The sequence below is a fragment of the Rana temporaria genome, chromosome 4, assembly GCF_905171775.1.
Source record: "Rana temporaria chromosome 4, aRanTem1.1, whole genome shotgun sequence".
NCBI classification, from domain to species: domain Eukaryota; kingdom Metazoa; phylum Chordata; class Amphibia; order Anura; family Ranidae; genus Rana; species Rana temporaria.
Window position 1 is genome coordinate 56,037,298 of NC_053492.1, and position 21,634 is coordinate 56,058,931.

At 44.8% G+C, this 21,634-nt stretch overlaps 1 protein-coding gene across 3 annotated transcripts in view; it reads left to right on the forward strand.

Annotated features, from left to right (window-relative positions):
* Positions 1-21,634, forward strand: part of LOC120936226 (cytochrome P450 2K1-like) — a 139,604-nt gene that overhangs the window by 91,801 nt on the left and 26,169 nt on the right. For all 3 annotated transcript variants that reach the window (XM_040348423.1, XM_040348422.1, XM_040348424.1), the window contains 5 exons: positions 1,425-1,618; positions 4,642-4,804; positions 10,257-10,406; positions 15,540-15,700; positions 16,565-16,741. In XM_040348423.1, the coding sequence (XP_040204357.1) occupies positions 1,436-1,618; positions 4,642-4,804; positions 10,257-10,406; positions 15,540-15,700; positions 16,565-16,741 (834 nt within the window). In that variant the 5' untranslated portion in view covers positions 1,425-1,435. The remainder of the gene's footprint in view (positions 1-1,424; positions 1,619-4,641; positions 4,805-10,256; positions 10,407-15,539; positions 15,701-16,564; positions 16,742-21,634) is intronic.

The window sequence follows — 21,634 nt, forward strand, 5'->3', positions numbered from 1 at the left end:
TTTATGTAGAGAGAGAGGGTCCCTGTACCATCGAGAGAGGAGCTTAAAGTTCTTCTCCTGAGAGTAACAGGAGACAGGAGTTTTGTTTAATTTAAATATCTATAGCGTGTGGCCAATGTGTATTTATTTGTACTGTTTTTATTTGATTGTGTAGGAAAGGGTTAGAACACTTGTAAGTTTTCTTATGGCTGTCAGTGTACAGTGTATCTATTTGTCTTTATGACCATTGAGGTGATGAAAAATGTTTAACATAACATTACAATTGTCACCAAACCAAAAGGTGAGAGTTAAGCCCTGTACACGCGATCGGAATTTCCGATGGAAAAAGTCAGATGGAATTTTTCCATCGGAAATTCTGACCGTGTGTATGCCCCATCGGATTTTTTGCATTTTTTTCCCATTTTTCCAGGAATTCCGTCGGAGTTTAGATAGAGAACATGTTCTCTTTTACTCCAAATGGAATTCTGACGAAATTCCAATGTGATTTGGGCCAGTCAAAAGTCCGACCGTGTGTATGGGGCTTAACTCTTCCAAATGGGGACATCTGTTCCAGTTATAGTTATCCAATGTAAGAATGTTTCGATTTTTGTCGAGATTTCCTCTCACAACCTGTTGTGTCTAAATAACAGGAAGCAAAAGCAAATATCCCCAGTGGGCAAATACATTTTTAACCCTTACCTCCTCTAATCAATATTAATAAAAAGGTTTAGTTTTAGATATACTTCTTTAAAAATAAACCAAAGAACACAAAGTTCCACCAAAATAAAGCCATTTAGTGTGCTCTGAAAGAACTGAGATGAGTGTCATGTCAGAGATGTGGCTAAATATCTCAGAATCTTCCAATCCTTGGAAACTTTTTTTTTAATGTGTACACAATATATCTGATGCATTTCAGGGTTCAGATCACATCTACAAAAATACACTGAACCATGTACTCATTTAAAGTTCCAGGCATTGAGCCCTGAAGAAGGGTTCAAATCCCCAAAACATGGTGGTAATGTCATATACACGTTTTCAAATAAATTTAAGATTTCTAACATTTGGAGATTTTACAGATCTTTCTTTATAACACTCTTCACCCATGCTACAGCCACCCTGCCTGTGCAACTCTAGGGCCCCTCCACGAGTAGCCACAGAGAACCCTTTCCTACAAGGTCCAGAAGTAACTCATTCTCAACCAGAACGTTACAGAAGTGGGTTTGCTCCCAAAGCATATTAATGATGACACAGATAGAGGTGGAGAGAAGGTGTAATGTCTGTGTCATCCTTGGACTTTTCTCCAAGCATATAATGTGGTCAGGCAGGAGAGCCAAGGAAAGTTTCTGCTAATAAAACTGATACAAAGCTCATCTCCCCAGATTCTCTTATTCTTCTCCACTTAGGTTAATTTGTGTTCAGTTAAGTATCTATTTTTTTTTCTTCAGGTTCTGCAGACATGTATTTAACCGATCCAGTTACAATTGTCCTCTCTGTCATCACTTGTGTTGTCCTGGCAATTTTTTGGCTCAGTGAGAAGAAAAAAAATCATCCAAATTATCCTCCTGGACCACCACGCTTGCCTATTATTGGAAATATGCACATTATAAATATGAATAAACCTTATAAAACATTTCACGAGGTAAGATCTTGCTTAGTTAAAGTTAATAGCTTTCCGCTTACCAATTTTTATTTTTTTTTGAAAAGCCTATGGCGTGTGAACACACCCAAAAACTCCACCCAGTGCAGAAAAAATGTGCACACACATAAAGAGTGTTCACAAAAACGTGCAGACGGGTGCAACGTCAAGTGGTCCTCCTGTGAAGAGGGACCCAAACCCTGATCCCCCGGGGCGTTAGGCTCCAGACGGGGACTGAGGTACTGTGGTCTGAGCAACCAAAGCCGACACGGACCCAACTTCCTCGGAGGGACTGCCGAAACAGAACCCTCCCAGTACTAGGTGGGGCTCCCCCAAAGGGAGACCCCATGAGAGCAAGTGAACTAAGCCAGAAGGCCATGTCCACCTACTCCCAAGACGTTCAGGGCTGGCCCGAGGACCGGCACCCTAATAATCTCACAGTGAACAAAACGTGCACAAACAAAAATAAGACAAAAACATGACAAACGTAGGCTTAAAATAAAAGAAAGTGGGGGAGGGATAGTGGAGAGGAGAGTGAAGAAGTGGTCATTGTGGTGTACAATGACCAGGCCCTCCGGCCAGGAATAAAACATTTCTCCGGTCCTAGCCAAAAGGCCCGGCCCAGGAGGCAGGTGCTAAAAAAAGCGTGTATCTGGTGCAGTGACCGTGGTATCTTAAATCAATTTGTCCCTCACACACAGTGATCTTCAGATACCCCTGGACTGCCACTCCAGGGGCACCTGCACCAAAGGCTTTTCGTTCCATATCCGACCCCCCGACCGGCCAGTGCAGCCCTCCACCCCTGCCAGCTAGAGAGCCCTTCAAGGTTTTCTTGGGGAGGACTGCCGCTCAGGTAGCAGCCTCCACCAATACTAGCCCCTCCAGACCCTCCGTCAACCCGGCGGATTTGCATGGTCCTGCCCCGTCCTGTTTTTAATGAAGAATACATTATTATTACGGAATAAAGTATATTGGAGTGGGCAGAGGCACAGGCTACTGTCGGAAAATCACACTCATGGAGTGTCTTTGTCAGGAACCAAGTACTTACCGAGACCAAGATGCAGAGGGTGGCTCACCTTTACGACCAAGCGCGCCCACCCCTGGGGTTGAAACAGGAGGCAGAAGCACGAGGCGGTACCGGTGCCAGCGGAGAAGCGGTGCTTGAAGGTGGTAGTAGCAGACAGCAGTAGCTTCAGTGTGGCTGCAGCCGGAAACAGGAAACAAACGGTGACAGGCCAGGGATACAGGTACGGATCTGGTTCAGGAAGCAGGCAAGGTAAGTCCAGGATACAAGCCGAGGTTCAAGGGACGGAGACAGCAGCGGATCCGGGTCACAAGCCAAAGGTTCAAGGGCAGGAGAAAACAACAGGGTCCAGGTCACAAGCCAAAAGGTCGGGGTCAGGAGAGTTCAACAGAATGGTGAGGCAAGCCGAGGTCAAGTTCCAGGAGAGAGCTGAGTCGGAAGGAATTCCAAAGGTAAAGGTTTCCAGGAAACAGGTAACAAGTCACAAGCTGATGATAAACCAGCAACCTGTCTTCAGACAGGGGCTGGTTTAAATAGGGCGGTCATGCCTGTGATTGGTCCCGAGTGGTCACGCGCCCGTGCACGCGCTCGTGCACGCGCCGGGCCAACGCGCCATGCGCGCGCATGCGCACACGCCTGAAGAGCCCAGACAAGCGATGGGAGACCAATCTGCCACGTACGTACTGGGGTCCACGGAGCTGGGGCCCTGACAGTCTTATGCCGCATACACATGACCGTTTTTTATGACGAGAAAAATGCAATTTTTTAAATTGGTTGTGAAAACGGTGTATGCTCCAGAGCATTTTTCTCAACGAGAAAAATGCCCGTTAAAAAACGTTGTGAAAAATGGTTGTGTGTAGGCTTTAACGAGGGGGAAAAAAACGCCTGTGCTCAGAAGCTAGTTATGAGCCATTCGAATGGAACTTCCCCTTTATAGTGCCGTTGTACGTGTTGTTGTAGGTCACCACGCTTTGCTAGAGCATTTTTTTTCACGAACGTGTGTACGCAAGGCAGGCTTGAGAGGAATCACGACAAATCACATCGAGAAAAACGTAGGTTTTTTTGCATGACATGAAAAACGGTCGTGTGTACGCGGCATAAGAATTCTAAGAAGAGGCAAGTTGATAGGTTATCATTCATTGGCATAATTATCACCATAACAGGGACTGAGTTTCTGAGCTCTGCATAGTGCTCCTTTTCTTTTCATTTATCCCTGAGACCCAGCCGGAAACGCTGCTGTAGACATGTCCTGGGTGATTGATCTCCGGCTCAAAAGTACCCACATAGTTCCAGTGCTAACATTTTATGGCAGAGAAAGTAATGGGACCAGCAGAGTGCCTCCTCCCATTTTCGCTCTCTGGACATAACCACTGACAATAATGATTTTGCTTTAATAACCACTTTTTTTTACAGACATTGATCATCCAGTTGGCCCAGGCAAAGTATTGTTGCCATTAATGCAGTTTGCCAGTATAGTCTCCTGTATTTGGTAAATCAAGCTTTATTACTGCCCACTGCTCTTTAGGCGACCTTGCTACTGTTTATGCTGATCTGGATGCCAAATGTCATCTTATGCCTAGTCCTTATTACTAATTACTCTGCATGCTAAAATGTGTTATTGCCTTTGTAATCCATTTTCTAGCTTGACTCGTTACCTGCCATATTGGATGACAATATATTAATTTTGCCTTTACTAACTAGTTGAGTGTCTGTTTGTACATTGAATTAATGTTGTATTAATTAGGGTGTAATCTTAATGGTTACCAGATATTAGTTTCAGTGATTTTCTGTGGCATTGCATGCTTTGTACACTCAATCTAGTGTTTCAGAGGGGCTGAAGTTCTTAAAGAGGTTGAGGCAAATAACAGAGGACCCGTTTTAACCAGCAGCTTTAAATATTTTACTTTTTAATGAAGAAGTCCTTTGTGCCACTATACAGTATACTAAACAATTCTTAGATATACAATATATCATGAAAATTCTTTTTTTTTACATTTTTCAGCTAGCTGAGAAATATGGCTCAGTGTACAGTCTACAGATAGGACCTGAGAAGATGGTCATATTGTGTGGCTATAAGACGGTAAAAGATGCGTTGGTCAACTACGCTGAGGAGTTTTCTGGAAGACCACTTGTGCCAGTTTTTATAGAGTCAAACAAGGGACACGGTATTTATACATTATTTAATCTGATCTTTTTATGACCAGTTTAGCATACAGTTTAGCATACAGAGAACATACCAAAGGGGTAGCAATGGGCACTTCCTGTGCTCCCTTGTATGCAAATTTATATCTGGGGGTATGGAACCTTATCTGGACCATGTGCTCTGAAGGCACAGGTTCATAGATAACCTGTTCATCATATGGACCGGCACCGAGCAACTCCTCAGAGAGTTCATTGGACTCCTCAACATCAATTCATTTAATTTACACTTTACGTTCAACTTTGACCCCTGTAGCATCTCCTTTCTTGACCTTCAAATCATTAAAAATAGCTCCTAACAACTTGCAACGGATCTTTTCATAAACCCACAGCAGGCAACACACTGTTGCACGCCTCTAGCTCTCCTTCTCGTCCTCTGGTACACAGTATTCCATACGCCCAATGTTGGAGATTGAGGCGTAACTGCACAGAGGACTGGGATTTTTTCAAACAGGCTGATGCACTTCGCAGACAGCTGCTGGCCCAGGGATATAGTAGCACTAATTTAAGAAAGGCTTTTACCAAGGCTTTTTCCCGTAGAAGACAGTCTTTGGTCTATGGTTGCCCACGTTTTGAACGGCCCTCAACCGTGAAAATTGTTACGAAATTCTCAACCCATCACAGCCAATTGCGAAACATACTATCTGAGCATTGGCATTTACTAACTGATCATCATATCTTGGGCAAACATGTCAGGTCCACTCCTGAACCTGTTTTCCACCATCAGGGACAAACTAACAATGAACCACTACAAGGCTCATCCTAAACGATCGGATCGCCCCCGTGGGACTTACCAATGCGGCCACTGCGATCTGTGTCCCTGGATCCTAGAAGGACTGACCTGTATACTCCCTAATGGTGACATTTTCTCCCCCCGCCAATTTGCCGATTGCGGTACTAGAGGGGTGATCTATCTCATGACATGTGCCTGTAAGGCGTTCTACGTGGATAAAAGGATAAGAGAGATGCGTCAGAGACTTGGTGACCATTTATATCATTCAAAAAATGGCAAATTGACTATGGTGGGATGCCATGTAGGCATCCACCATAGATTTCAATTTGATGTAGTCAAATTTGATGTCCTTGACGTTGTTCAGGAAGACCCGCGTGATGGAGACTGGGACCGCAAAATCCTAAGACGCAAGTCTCTTTGGATCGAACGACTCCATGCCCTAACACCCCCGGGACTGAATGAAGCACATTCATACAAATATTTTCTGTAGAAAGTTACTCTGCTACCCCCATGTCAGGAAAGATTCCATCCGCTGGTGATATCTATCATTTGGCATGCAGTACTGAGGTCCACCAGCAGGTGTCTCCTGACAGCACCTTTTGCGCTCAGGTGTGACTTGAGGCCAATTACAGGGAATTACCTTGCCCTGGTATCATCCTCCTGCCCTGATCTGTACCTGCTGCCTGATTATCTGAACCTGTTCCTGAAATCTGCTACCTGAGTTCCTGATCCTGTCTCCCTGTCCTGACCATCCATCCTCTCCCCGTGTTCCTTACCCCATCTGCTGATCTCCAGGTGTATGACCTTGGCCTGGCTATCATTTATGTTTCTGGAATATCCCTTTGTCCATCTGCCGAATCTGCTGTATATGACCCTGGCCTGGCTATTGTTTATGATTCCTGCATTTCCCATTTATTGTACATATCTGTCTGTTGTTATTTGTGGGTCTCTGTCTGTTGGTTGGTTTGTTGCACTGTGTCATATTGGAGGTGGTTGTATTTATATTATTCACTTACCTAAATAAATCATTATATTTTCACTTATATGTGTTTGGTGTTCCTCTGTTGCTAGCCACACAGTTCTGGTCACACCTGGTACATTACACCCCATGTCTAATCAAGCTTCTCTTGCTCCTCGCAATTTAATTGTACTACCTGACCCATCTCATGCTAATCATTTCCCTTTCTTTCTTCCCCTTTTCCTCCCCCCCCCCACACCCCCACACCTTGCCTCCTTAGCTACTGGCTGGTCAGCAGATCCTGCTCGAATTTTGGTGCATAATAAACATATAGGTTATGCCTTGTGTTTTCAAATATCTGTGTCTTACAGGTTAAACCTTCATCCTGTTTTGACCCTTTGTTGGTGAGACTCATATGACTGTTATAAATGTATCTTGTATTTATGAATGCAATTGTTCGACTATCTGTACAGTAAGGTGCTCTCCGGTTGCTGGCAGACCCTTACCCTCCATCCGGATTCACCACACTTACTGTTGTCTTTATACTGTTGTCTTTGGTCAGTACCACCCATCACTTCTCTCCTATGACGCTCAGCGTCATACCAGCGAGTCCTGCGCGTGCACCTGAATTTTTTCTTAGCGCATGCGCAGTGGAAGCGAAGGGCCTGATGACGTAGGCGCCCAGCGACGGCTGCTGGGGTGCTTACGTCATATGGGTCGGAGGATACAAAGGGTGGACTCTGACCGCCCTTAGTGTGGACGGCGGAGACCCGGGATCTTGCAGTATTTATGTGAGCATCAGGTATGCTTCCCTTACTCTTGCAATCATGTCTATGCCTTTTGATCCCAGTATGCTTCAGTGATGGTGCGCCCAGCCCCCAATCTCCCCCCCTGTCCCTATACCCTGGGGGTTTGGGCTCACCATGCACTGGGTTGGCTCTTCCATACTTTGCTAAGTACTGTTACCTCTGTACCTTAGATTCACTGGAGGGAAGCTTACACACCTTCTTTGTGTGTCAGGCCTGATTCATTGGCCTAGCCAACGCTGACCTTGTGGACATCCTCAATTAGCGTGGTGATCCCGGTGTTATTAAATATTATAGATCGCAGCAAAGGGTGGGTAGTTACTTTTAATGTGGTACTTGTGCCTACAATCATAGAGGTGTCCCCACATATTTTCCACATCACTAGCACAAACTTGGGGTCCCGGATTCAACTCTTGCTCTCCCTTTCCCATCCCAAACCCCCCTCCCACTCCATATTTTTCTACTTATTTTTCCATCTTGCTTTCTTTTTTTCCCCTCTCCCCCTTTTTTCTGCACCCCTGTTTCCCTTTTCCTCTCTTCCCCCTTCCTTATTTCCATCGCTTTCCTCCCCCCTTCCCCTTACTTTCCTTCCTCCCCCCATCTCCCTTTTTCCTTCTGCTTAATCTGCTTTCCCCCTCCCGTTCCTCCCCCTCCCCCTTTCCCTTTCTCTCCTTTATCAACATTTCTCAATCTTCTTCCTCTTTTTACCATTCTCCCTTTTTCTTCTCTTTGTATTACTATTCCCATTCCTCCCCTCCCTCACGTTCACCTCCTTAGCCTTTTCCCTTCTCCCCTCCCCCCCATTTTCTCTTCCCCCTTCTTTCTTCCTTCCCTTTCCTTTTTTCTTTACCCATACACCTTTGAATTGCCGCTTACCATGTGTTATATATAATATATATACCTTCTAGTACCGTCACACAACCTCCCGTGTCCGTACCCTTTGGGTGTCCCATAATTGCCAAATACAGCCCATCGGGCTTCCCTGAGTGAGGCCCCATACACACGAGAGGATTTCAGAGGATTTCTATGCGATGGCGTGTACACACCATCGCATTGAAATCCGCGCTGAAATCCTCTGCCGATGACGTGTCGCCGCTATTATGACGCGGCGACGGGCGCGACGCTGTCATATAAGGAATTCCACGCATGCGTCAAATCATTACGACGCGTCCGGGGAATCCCTTTAGACGGATGGATCCGGTAAGTCTGTACAGACGAGCGGATCCATCCGTTGGGATGGATTCCAGCAGATGGATTTGTTGAGCATGTCAGCAAATATCCATCTGCTGGAAATCCATCCCAGGATCTATCCGCAGAAACCCATTTGATGGGATTTATCTGCGGATAGATTCTATGGTGTGTATGGGGCCTGAGTCATCTTTTCTTGTTCTTATCATACTCCTCAAAATGTAAAATCGTAAGCTTCGCTATAATGAAACATGTTTTGCTTATATGATATATCATTCCAGATGTTAAAGCTAGACACGCCTCCTGAATAAGTGACTTGGTCACGAAACATGTTGAGGGAATGTCACTAGCCACATCCAATCTGCGCTCTACATATCTGTGGAGTCTGTAACAACTTTAATATTGGTGTCTAGTCACGTCTGTGGCTGGTTATTGTTTATCTTTGTAAATTTGTGTTAATATTTTTTTGTAATACAGGCGATCAGGGTTTTAGGCTGGATTCACACCTATGCATTTTTTGTGCTTTTTGCATTTTGCAGATTTGCACTACAGATCATGTTCCATAGGAAACCATGTTAAATGGACTGTACAGCAAATCAGCAAAATGCAAAAAGCACTAAAACTGCATAGGTGTGAATCCAGCCTTATGTTGGAGTGACCCTAATGCATCTCCTTCCTCCTTTCCAATTATACCTTGCAGGTGTTTGGAGTGCATAACAGTCCCCTTTTTTTGTGAAATACTATGTTATAATATGTATTTGGGGGGTGTTCAACATTGCAACAATGAATAATGCTGGATCACCTCAGATTTTCAAAGAGGTTTCGTTAAATTCTGCTGTAGTATATTACACATAACTTACGCTAAACTGAATCATTTGCTGGTCAGTTTAAAGTTTTTTTTTAAATTGCTGTAATGCAGACGGGCTTCATAAACAGTAATTAGTGTGTGAACATTTTTTACTGTACTTTTTTTTTATTTTATTGTGCTTTTACTGTACAGTACTGCATTAGTAGTATTGGAGCACCGTTGCTTGGAGCACCGTTGTTTGCTGAGCAGTGATTTGATCTCCAGGGATCCGACACATCCCCTGCATAAAGTTTCAATTAACCACACTCACATTCTCTAAACAGCTCTGAGATAGAATTAGGGCTTAAGGGACCCCAAAGACCCAAAAGTCCAGATAGCAAAAGCTAGCAGAGAGGGGGCAAGAGGACTATAGCAGGTAAACTCAAAAGAGCAGTTATATAAAAAAAGTAGTCCCTGAGACTCTCTTCCACGTGACCTCCACCTCCACCATGATCCTCCCTTCGGGGACTACTTTAGCTCGGTGATCTGTATGACTGGTCTCGTTAAATGTTCATGGTTTTGTATTGTTTCTGTTCTGATGTATTTTATAAATTTTTGTTTTTTGATATTATGTTAATAAATTTATACTTTTTTATATAACTGCTCTTTTGAGTTTACCTGCTCATATTGTACTGCTATAGTCCTCTTGCCCCCTCTCTGCTAGCTTTTGCTATCTGGACTTTTGGGTCCCTTAAGCCCTAATTCTATTCCAATTGATCTTAAGGATTATGGTACTATTATCTTCACATGTTGTTTATTAGGAGGTTCAATATTTAACTCTAAACAGCTCTGTTGAGTGGAGAACTGTGCGGGACATTTTACAATTGTTCAGTAAAAAGTCTACATTTATTCAGTTTATAACTGTTTTATTTTATTTTTTTATCAGGTCTTATATTTTCCAATGGTAATAACTGGAAAGCCATGAGACGATTTACTCTTTCTACACTGCGAGATTTTGGGATGGGGAAGAGAACAATAGAAGATAAGATCACTGAGGAGTGCCAAAAGTTAATAACAGTATTTAAAGCCTACAAAGGTCAGTAGTAATACATTGTGTTTGATAGTTCTAAGGTTACAGTTATACGGTTCTGATTTACATTGCATTTCTTTACACAGCAGGTCCTGCTAAGGCAGGCCATAGACAATGTGATTTTCTGTCCTGCAGCCACGGGTAGTTCTCCTGGGAGAAGGAGGGGGCACAGGGAGCCGTCTCTGCCAGGAGAACACAGTGATTATTGCTAGCAGCTATAGTCACTGGCAATAATTGCATGTAAAAATCAAACATACTGGTTGTACCCAAGTCAATCAATCTCAGCTGACCCGGCTGAAATTTAAACGATCTATGGCCGGCTTGAGATGCATATATGTTTTAGTGCATAACACCCATCCTATATATTCCTATATGTAACGGTCACCACCGTTTACAATTTCCATTCCATCAACCATGACAGCTTATCTGACACTCCAACCATCCAACAGACATGATCCATTCCCCCAGAATTAAAACGAGACAACACAGCTCTGTTCTTTCTGGTTTCAAACAAATGAATCCTTTTAATGGGTCCTTAGCTTTCTTATATACAGTACAAGCATGTTATAGTAACCAAAGGAACAAAGACACACTCCACCCACACATCACACCATGGGGCTTCAATCACATTCTTTTAGATAATGACATTCAGGTGAGTTAATTACTACTCATTACCCAGACGGTCTGCCTCTGCGACAAGTTCCCTCACTTGTTACACAAAACACATTCCTTTACTAAACATAATTGACATGCTAAATTCCCTACCCCTGAAAGAAGACATCTGACCTTTCAGACTTAATTAGCACAATGGACACAAAACAGTATTAGCATCACACAATGGAATGTCTAGGAGCAGACGCAATTAACACCTCAAAAGCATGTGTCCCCACATTGAATGAAAACACTCCATTTGGAGTCAGACTTTAACAACTTGTAATATTCCAAGATAGCCTGCAAAACATGAATTATCAGTAATGTCCCACCTTATGTAATTTATATTTATTATTTCTCAGTCACCCTATGCCCAAAAGGGGCACAGGATGACCCTAGACCCAAGAGTCATTAGTGACGCTGGCACAGATGTACCCCACATCCTTCAAAGGTCTCTGGGTGTCACGGGCCATTCCGTTACACTATACAGTCATGGCCGAAATTGTTGGCACCCCAGAAATGTTTCCAGAAAATCAAGTATTTCTCACAGAAAAGTACTGCAGTAACACATTTTGCTATAGACATGTTTTTTCCCTTTGTGTGTATTGGAACAAAACAAAATAAGGGAAGAAAAAAAGCAAATTGGACATAATGTCACACAAAACTCCAAAAATGGGCTGGTTAAAATTCTTGGCACCCATAACTTAATATTTGGTTGCACACCCTTTGGAAAAAATAACTGAAATCAGCCGCTTCCTATAACCATCAATAAGCTTCTTACACCTCTCACCCAGAATTTTGGACCACTCTTCCTTTGCAAAATGCTCCAGGTCTCTCTTATTGGAAGCCTTTTCCCAACAGCAATGTTAAGATCTCTCTACAGGTGTTCAATGGGACTTAGATCTGGACTCATTGCTGGCCACTTTAGAACTCTCCAGAGCTTTGTTGCCATCCATTTCTGGGTGCTTTCTGACGTATGTTTGGGGTCATTGTCCTGCTGGAAGACCCAAGATCTCAGACGCAAACCCAGCTTTCTGACACTGGGCTCTACAGTGCGACCCAAAATCATTTGGTAATCCTCAGATTTCATGATGCCTTGCACACATTCAAGGCACCCAGTGCCAGAGGCAGCAAAACAACCCCAAAACATCATTGAACCTCCACCATATTTCACTGTAGGTACTGTGTTCTTTTCTTTGTAGACCTCATCTCATTTTCGGTAAACAGTAGAATGATGTGCTTTACCAAAAAGCTCTATCTTGGTCTCATCTGTCCACAAGACGTTTTCCCAGATGGATTTTGGCTTACTCAAGTACATTTTGGCAAACTCTAGTCTTGCTTTTTTATGTCTCTGTGTCAGCAGTGGGGTCCTCCTGGGTCTCCTGCCATAGCATTTCATTTTATTTAAATGTCGAAAGATAGTTGGCGCCGACACTGATGCTCCCTGAGCCTGCAGGACAGCTTGTATTGGAACTTGTTTGGGGCTGCTTATCCACCATCCGGACTATCCTGCATTGCAACCTTTCATCAATATTTCTCTTCCGTCCACGCCCAGAGAGATTAGCTACGGTGCCATTGGTTTGCAAACTTCTTGATAATGTTGTGCACTGTGGACAAAGGCAAATCTAGATCTCTGGAGATGGACTTGTAACCTTGAGATTTTCTATATTTTTCCACAATTTTGGTTCTCAAGTCCTCAGACAGTTCTCTTGTCGTCTTTTTGTTGTCTTTGCTTAGTGTGGCACACACAGACACACAATGCAAAGACTAAGTGAACTTCTCTCCTTTTTATCTGCTTTCAGGTGTGATTTTTACATTGCCCACACCTGTTACTTGCCCCATGTGAGTTTAAAGGAGCATCACATGCTTGAACCAATCTTATTTATCCACAATTTTGAAAGGGTGCCAAGAATTTTGACCAGCCCATTTTTGGAGTTTTGTGTGACATTAAGTCCAATTAGCTTTTTTTCCTCCCTTTTTTTGTTTTCTTCCAATACACACAAAGGGAATACACATGTGTATAGCAAAACATGTGTTACTGCAATACTTTTCTGTGAGAAATACTTGATGTTCTGTAAAAAATTCTGGGGTGCCAACACTTTCGGCCATGACTGTATATTTAACGTCCTTGTACTCACTATCTCTATAGATTCTCGTATATATACCCAGTAGATATGAGAATAAATGGAGGTATTCCCACGCCTGCCAAGTCTATGGGTCTGGGTACTGCAGTAAACACTGAAGGTGATATCAGAAACCAAGTGGAATAAAGCAGGGCCGATCCTGGGCGGGTGCACGGGGTGCCCGGCACCTGGGCGCCCAGAGGGGGGGCGCCGAAGTGTCAGAGTGCTTCCCTCCCTCCTCCTCTCTTTGATCTGTGCCAAAGCTTTGTTATTGCGTGGCGGTGCAGTCCACTAGCAAACACACGCACAGACAGTGACAGTAGCATTGTTAGGGGTGACGGCGCCAGGAACCCGCGGCCGCCCGCTTAAATATTTTTTCTTGTGGCTTTTCTCCAAGCGCGTCAATCGCCTGTCTCGGAGTAAGTCGCGGACTACAACTCCCAGAAGCCACGGCGGCGGTGACGGCACAGCAAAATAAAATAAAACCTGACTGCTGACGAGTTTCGCACTGAAACTAGTGCTTAGTCATAGCAGTCCTTCTTTTAATAAAGGCTACAATTTGTTCAGAGTGTGGCTGTCCAGAGACAATCTTTGTTCCTGTTTTGCTAAGTGTATTGCCTGAACCTGAGTTGTCTGCAACGAAGGATATTCATCTGGGTTCCCACCTAGAGCGGCTACTCCCTTTTCCCATGAAATAAAGTGCAAAGGTGCTGCGTGACAGGTACACTTATAAGAGGCAATAGTTCTAAGATCAATAAATAGGTAGTGAAATATTAGAAAGAACAACCAACATGCAGTATAAGCTGCAATGCTACGGAAATGCCAAAGTGGACTGATAATTCCAATGTAATGTCCCAGTAAAGTGAAAAAATATTGGTGAACAGTGCACTTGAAGGATCAAAATGAGAATAAATAATCAAAAAACAGTTAATATGATAAAAGTGTACGCCACTATATTATGCCATAGTATACCAATTTCTATCAGATTCTTCAGGCTTCTCAGACACCCACATACTCAGTGTTTTCCATTGTCCCCTTTCATTGACAATGCTCCCACTGTCTTGGGGTAATCACTCCCTTCTGAAGTCATGACTCCCTTCTGAAGTCATATCTAAACTCTTTACTAGAATCTTGTTATTAGGTGGTGTCTAGTTCCTGAAATTGAGCAGTCACAGGTTGTCATCTCTCTTTCAAGTCTTAACGTATACACCCTAGACAATCTCCTTTACAATGGCTCTTTAATGATGATTGAATAACTTGAAATTCATATATGAGAACTGTTGTAAATTTGAATTATAATCCTTTATGTCATTACCTTTCAGCAGGGAAGCGAAGCAGGCTATAGCATTTCTACATAAAATTATCTATTTTAGTAATTATTCCTTGTTGGATATAACATAAAAACCCAAGAGGCACCTTATATTATCATAAAACTAGGGCTGTTACTGATCAAAATTTTTGTGTTCGATTAATCTTTTTTTTTTTAATCGATTAATCGACTAATTTCGATACCAAAATACCAAACGGTAACAAAAGCAGTCATAAAAAAACGTAGCTAAGTATGATACAGGTATAAAAATGTGTACAACGATGCCACTGCTGAATCCAGAGGAGAAGTTAACATCAGTCCGTCGGCATGTAGATGTCCCATGAAGGGAACTATCACAACTCCCACTAGATGGTTGTAGAATCCCAGGTTGATAGAGGGAAGTGTAACAGCCCTTGCGTGTGGCAGATAGTAAGGTCCCATCGGCATGCAGATATGAAGGGACAAGCAAAGGAGCCCTTCAGATGGATACGGTAAGCCCCGCCGGTGTCCGTGACGTCACTGGATCTCCGACGGAACTCCCTGAAGGCCCAGAAGCCGGCGGAGAGGTGAGTACCAATCAAAATAATTTTGATCGATCAAAAAAATGTTGATCGATCAAAAAAATTAAAGATTAATCGATGAATGAATAGTTAATTTCCAAAGCCCTACATAAAACCCATACATCTTACTAGAAGAGTGGCATAGGTTGTGTTTAAAATATGCATGGTCTAGTAAAAAAAATAGGCAGCTCACAAGACCATCCCCAGTCTAATGAAAAAGCCAAACCATTGGCAGTTTTTGTTATCACCTTCAGCCCTTCTGCAAACGTCTTCTTGGTTGGCAGAAGTGTGCTGCATTTCACCCAGAGACATCCGCCAATCAGTGGCAGATCGAAGTATGTTTCCAGAACCCTCCAGAGATACCCTGCCTTTCCAAAACAGAAATCAGTAAACTCTTTACCCCTTTAAACTTTTTAGATTAACTTGTTTGATTCTTATTGCTTATGTTTATTACTAAACTATGTTTTTTTAATTAATATCTCTGGTTATATTCCAGGAAAACCATTTGAAAACACCATGATCATGAATGCTTCTGTGGCCAATATCATTGTGTCCATATTGCTTGGCCATCGCTTTGACTATGATGATCCAAAACTTCTGAGGCTTTTGACAATAATCAATGATAATATCAGAATTTTGGGCTCCCCAATGGTTTTGGTAAGGTCATTTTTACAGCAACATTTTAACATGATATTTTGGTTCACACATGTCCAGGTGTCTTCTTGTTAGCTCAGTTTCTTTTCAAAATACCAGGGGATTCCCAAACTCCAGCACGATATTGGGTAATTATTAGCCATATAGCTTTCTAGCCAATTTAAAGTGGAGGTTCACCCGGAACTAACATTTTTTAACCTTAGATTCCTGCTCATTTTGTCTAGGGGAATCGGCTGGTTGTTTTAAAATCGAAGCTGTACTTACCGTTATAGAGAGCGATCTTCTCCGCTGCTTCCGGGTATGGGCTGCGGGACTGGGCGTTCCTATTTTGATTGACAGTCTTCCGACAGGCTTCCGACGGTCGCATCCATCGTGTCACGATTTTCCGAAAGTAGCCGAACGTCGGTGCGCAGGCGCAGTATAGAGCCGCACCGACGTTCGGCTTCTTTCGGCTACTCGTGACGCGATGGATGCGACCGTCGGAAGCCTGTCGGAAGACTGTCAATCACAATAGGAACGCCCAGTCCGAAGACCATACCCGGAAGCGGCGGAGAAGATGGCTCTCTAAAACGGTAAGTACAGCTTCGATTTTCAAACAACTAGCCGATCCCCCTAGATAAAATGAGCATCAATCTAAGGGTAAAACATTTTTTATGGGTGAACTCCCACTTTAAGCAATTTTTCTCTTGCACTTCAATCCTCTTATACGTGGACTGGAAGAGGCTGAAATGTAGTGAAATTAAGGTACTTACACTACTTGCTTTAAAAAAAAGACATTTACTTCATATTTTACAATTTGTGTTTATTCTATTTACAATTTATGGTTATTTATCATTATTAGAAATCTAACGTTTTTTCTTCATTTAGTTGTACAATGCATTTCCATATCTGGTCCGATGGTTGCCCGGGAGTCACAGACAAGTCAATCCAAATGTAGAGGAAATGCACACTTTTATCAGAGAAACCTTCACTAATCAGAGGGATCACCTGGATGTCAACGATCAGAGAAATTTAATTGATGTCTTCCTTGTCAAACAAAAGGAGGTATATATTATTTTATACACAACCTACTTGCTTCTGATTGCTCATTTTCATTAAAGCTATAATGAAGACTGGTAGCGGCAGCAGTAAACCATGCACAAGGTGTGGATACCCAGGAACAGTCCAAGCACATTTGTCCTGCACTTTTATTTAGCTAGGCAGCAAACAAACACATGTCAGTGTAGTAGGACTTTGTACTGCAGATCCAAAGCATAAAACAATCAAAACATCTGCTTGTCCAAGCTACTAAATTAACTACTTGAGACCCGGGCATATGTCAAAAGACGGCCTCAAGGTGGCTCTATAAATCCGGGAGGACGTCTTTTGACGTCCTTGCGTCCTCCGGCCACTGGGGGCGCGCGCACGCACCCGGCGCGTCCCCGAGATGCCGATGCGCGTGCCTGGCGCCGCGATGTCTGCCAGGTGCCCGCAATCGGCATTGGCAGAGCAGGGACGTGGAGCTCTGTGTGTAAACACAGAGCTCCACGTCCTGTCAGGGAGAGGAGACAGATGCTGTGTCCCTTGTATATAGGGACACAGCATCGGTCACCTCCCCCCGTCAGTCCCCTCCCCCCACAGTAAGAATCACTCCCAGGATACACATTTAACCCCTTCCTCGCCCCCTAGTGTTAACCCCTTCCCTGGCAGTCACATTTATACAGTAATCAATGCATTTTTTTAGCACTGTTCGCTGTATTAATGTGAATGGTCCCAAAAATGTGTCAAAAGTGTCCGATGTGTCCGCCACAATATCTCAGTCCAAAAATATGTAGAATCCATATCCGCCTAAACTGAGAAAAAAAATAGTTTAAAAAAAAAATGGCATATTTATTATAGCAAAAAGTAAAAAATATTGGGCCAGATTCTCCTACAGACACGTATCTTTGTGCGGGCGTAACGTATCCGATTTACGTTACGCCTCCGCAACTTAGACGGGCAAGTGCAGTATTCTCAAAGCACTTTCTTCGTAAGTTGCGGCGGCGTAGCGTAAATCGGCCGGCGTAAGCCCGCCTAATTCAAATTTGGAACAGGGGGGCGTGTTTTATGTAAATGTTCTGTGACCCAACGCGATTGACGTTTTTCACGAACGGCGCTTGCGCCGTCCATGGAATATCCCAGTGTGCATTGCTCCAAAGTACGCCGCAAGGACGTATTGGTTTAGACGTGAACGTAAATGACGTCCAGCCCCATTCACGGACGACTTACGCAAACAACGTAAAATATTCAAAATTCGAACGCGGGAACGACGGCCATACTTAACATTGGTACGCCACATATACACCTCATATAGCAGGGGTAACTTTACGCCGGGAAAAGCCTAACGTAAACGGTGTATCTGTACTGTGTCGGCCGGGCTTACGTTCGTGAATTTGCGTATCTAGCTGATTTACATATTTCGACGTGTAAATCAGTGTACACGCCCCTAGCGGCCAGCATAAATTTGCAGTTACGATCAGACGGCTTAAGAGAAAAAATGTAAACTGCAGAGGTGATCAAATACCACCAAAAGAAAGCTCTATTTGTGTGAAAAAAAGGACGTCAATTTTGTTTGGGAGGCACGTCGCACGACCGCGCAATTTTAATTTAAAGCGACGCAGTGCTGAAAGCTGAAATTTCGCCTAGGCAGGAAGGGGGTATATGTGCTCAGTAAGCAAGTGGTTAAATATAGTTCTTGACTAACAGGGTACCTCCTAATGAGTTCCCCAGAACAAACTAGCAGTATGTGCATGTTCTTAGTGTACTGTCAGCAGTCAGTTTTCTACTCCAGTGGTGTGTAGGTGGGGTCAGTTATTCGGAAATGAGCTCCTAAACAAAATTCTCTTTTCTCTTATCGTCCATGGACGGACACAGCTCCTTAAATCTTGACAAGTGGGTTATGTTCCCTGTTTACAGAAGAGGACTAGGCAGAAACATGTTATATAATTAAATACATGTTACATTAACAGAGTTGAACAGCCCCACCCAGGGGGCAGTCCCTCCAGACATAACCCTCCTCACTGCAGCATGCAGCCTCAGTTTCGTTCTGCCTAGCAAAGGAGAAGGATGTATGGCTCCCTTTGGGCCCAGCGCCCTGAGGAAAAGCTTTTATTTTATTTTATTTTTGTCTTTTGGTTTCTGTCGGCTGAGAGACAGGCTGGATATTATAGATCCTTGTAGTCTTCTCAGTCCGGCCAGCGAGCGTGAACACACCTTTGCAAAGAGGCTGGGTCTGCCACAACATTCCCCATGACTCCTGGGGTGGCCAGTGAGCCTTTCTCCAAGGTCCGCACATGACTGGGCTGTGGTGTTGCCTCACTCACAGTGGCTGGGCCGACAGCTATCTCCATTGCGGTTGTGCGCCTGTCTGGAATGCATCAGTGAAGTCGTCGCGTAGACGGGTAAGTACAGTCCCTCCCTCTTAGGTGGGGTGGTACTTCCTTTCTGCTCCCTTTTCCCTCTGCTATTTCATTGCTGTCGGGTGGGGGGGGGCACCTTGCTGAGGGACTGGCCTAGCTGGCCTATGTGTTTTTTACTGCTGGGGCTCCTCCTTTTCTGGAGGTTTTGTGGTGCTGTGCAGCCTTTTTAGGTTTTCATTGTTTAAATTGCGGCGTTTTGCCGCCATTCTGGCGGCTGTGGCGCCATTTCTTGGGTGATTTTTAATTCCTATTGAAAATCCCATTGGCGGCCATTTTGTTGTAGCCGCGCTGTGATGCAGCATATTATTGTGGTCGGCCATTTTCCTGTGGCCGCATCAGGCTCCATATGCTGCGCTCAACGGCCATCTTGCCTGAGTCCTCGGCCTCTAGTGCTGGTTCCCTTCGGCGCAAGGCACCGTTCTCCTCACACAGCACCACTGCAGATTACCTCACAGCTACCTCATGGTTTTTCTCCTCACACAGGTGTGTGCTGGAAACGGGCAGCGGCGCTGAGCAGGCTTCTCAGGTGTGGTGAGTACCCTGGGTAACCCCCCCGGTCAGAGCAGCAGAAGTGGTGGGTTTTTTGTTCAGGTCTGAACTGGGCCCTGGGAGTTTTTCCTTATAATGGTGTCAGAGTCTGGCTATGGAGTCAGTATCTGGGTCCTTCCCCAACATGCTGGTGATGGCAGCAGGTGTTAGCACCTGGGATTCCCACAGAGGCTTTATTGTTGGTCCTGTACACTTTTGTGCCAGGGTGGGGGCGGACTGCGGACGGGCGGGGGTTAAAAGAGTGCCCTCTCCCCCCGTTATCCCCTGGGGAATGCTCTGTTATGAAGGCTTTGCTTTGTTGGCTACTTGGACGACTTTCTTCTGAGAGCAGCTTCTGTCTCAGACCTAGTGGATGTGTTATTCCCATTCAGACCCTCCGAAGATTCGGGTGGGTGTTAAACATTTGGGCCAGAAGGTGTAGCTCAGTGGCAGCAAGCCCGCCTTCCATCTGTTCCGACTCAGCGTATCTAGGCGAAGGTCCTTCTTCCCCTGAAGAAATTGCAGATGCTTCAGGGACCTGTTGGTAGCCTCCTTCAAGGCAGTACTGTGTGCCCAGTTCCACACTCGGTTTTTCCAGGGGAAATACTGTCCAGGTGGTAAAAAGCGCTTGTCTCTGAAATCATCAGATTCCGGTGCGCCACCCAGTCAGAGTCTTTCTGAGTTGGTGACGAAGATCCCCGACTCTTCGGTCCAGGAAGTTGTTTCTTCCTTCCAGTGGTCGGTGTTTACGACGGATGCCAGCCTCAAGGGTTTTGGGGGCACCTGGGGGGTCCCGTCGGCTCGGAGTCGCTGGACTTGCGTGGATCTGTGGCCACACCTCTTTGTATGGGCCCGCTCTCGTCTGGTCTCGGTAGTTACCCAGGGTCGGGCCTGGCTAGTGCTTGGGTGGGAGACCACCTGGGACTACCAGATGCTGTGGACCCTGTCTACCGTTCATTGTCCTACTATTTTAGGTGATCAGGCTATGCTTTTCCTCGTGGTCGGAGAGGTTGCAAGGTCGTCCGATCTGGTTTCAGCCGGACAACGCCGCGGCCGTGGCTTCGGTTTACCTTCAGATAGACCAGCAGGCGGACTACTGGAGTCACCAGATGCTGGACCAGGGCGACTGGTCTTTGTGCTTAGGGAGTTTCGGCTCCCTTGTAGGTAGGTGAGCCTCACAGGGCATGGATCTCCTGGCCGCTCGTCTCCACCGCAAGGGTGTCAAAGTTAGTGGTCAGGTCTAGTGATCTGGTACAGACGCGTCAGTCGCGCTGGTGGCCATTGTAGTTGCTTCCTCAGCTGCTCCACAGTGAGGAGGCTTAGGAGATCCCGATGATTCTAATCAGTCCAGCTTGACCTTGACGTCCTTGGTTCGCCGATCTCGGGGCGGAGGGTCCCTCAGTCTCGAGGTCCCATACTTCATCCTGTTGTACAGTCACTGACTTGCTCAACATGGCTATTGGAAGCCAGACTTTAAGAGACCGGGGTCTGTCCGACTCGGTCATCTCAACAATGCTGAGGGCACGGTAGTCTTCTTCCAGAGGATCTACTGTCGCGCCCGGCAGGCTTACATCTCTTGGTGCGAAGAGATGGAGTGATGTCCACGGACATTCTCGGTGTCCAGGGTCCTGCTGTTTTTACAGCTTGAGTGGATTTAAAAATTAAAGCACCGTTTGGGGGCAGATTTCAGCCTTGGCTGTGTTCTTTCAGTGGTCTTTTTGCAGCCCGTTCCCTGGTGGGTACCTTTTTGTGCAGGGGGTTTGTCCTATGCTTTCCACTCTTGGCCCATCTCTTCCCCAATAAATTTTCACTCTGGTGCTCTCGGTTCTTCTGGAACCATCCTTTTGGAAACATCGGAGAGATTTTCTCTTGACACTATCTCAGAAGGTGGAACCCTTTAGTGGCCTTTACCTCTGTTAGAGGGGTTTCCTAGTTGGCGGTCTTGTCTTACAAGCCGCCATGCTTGATCCTC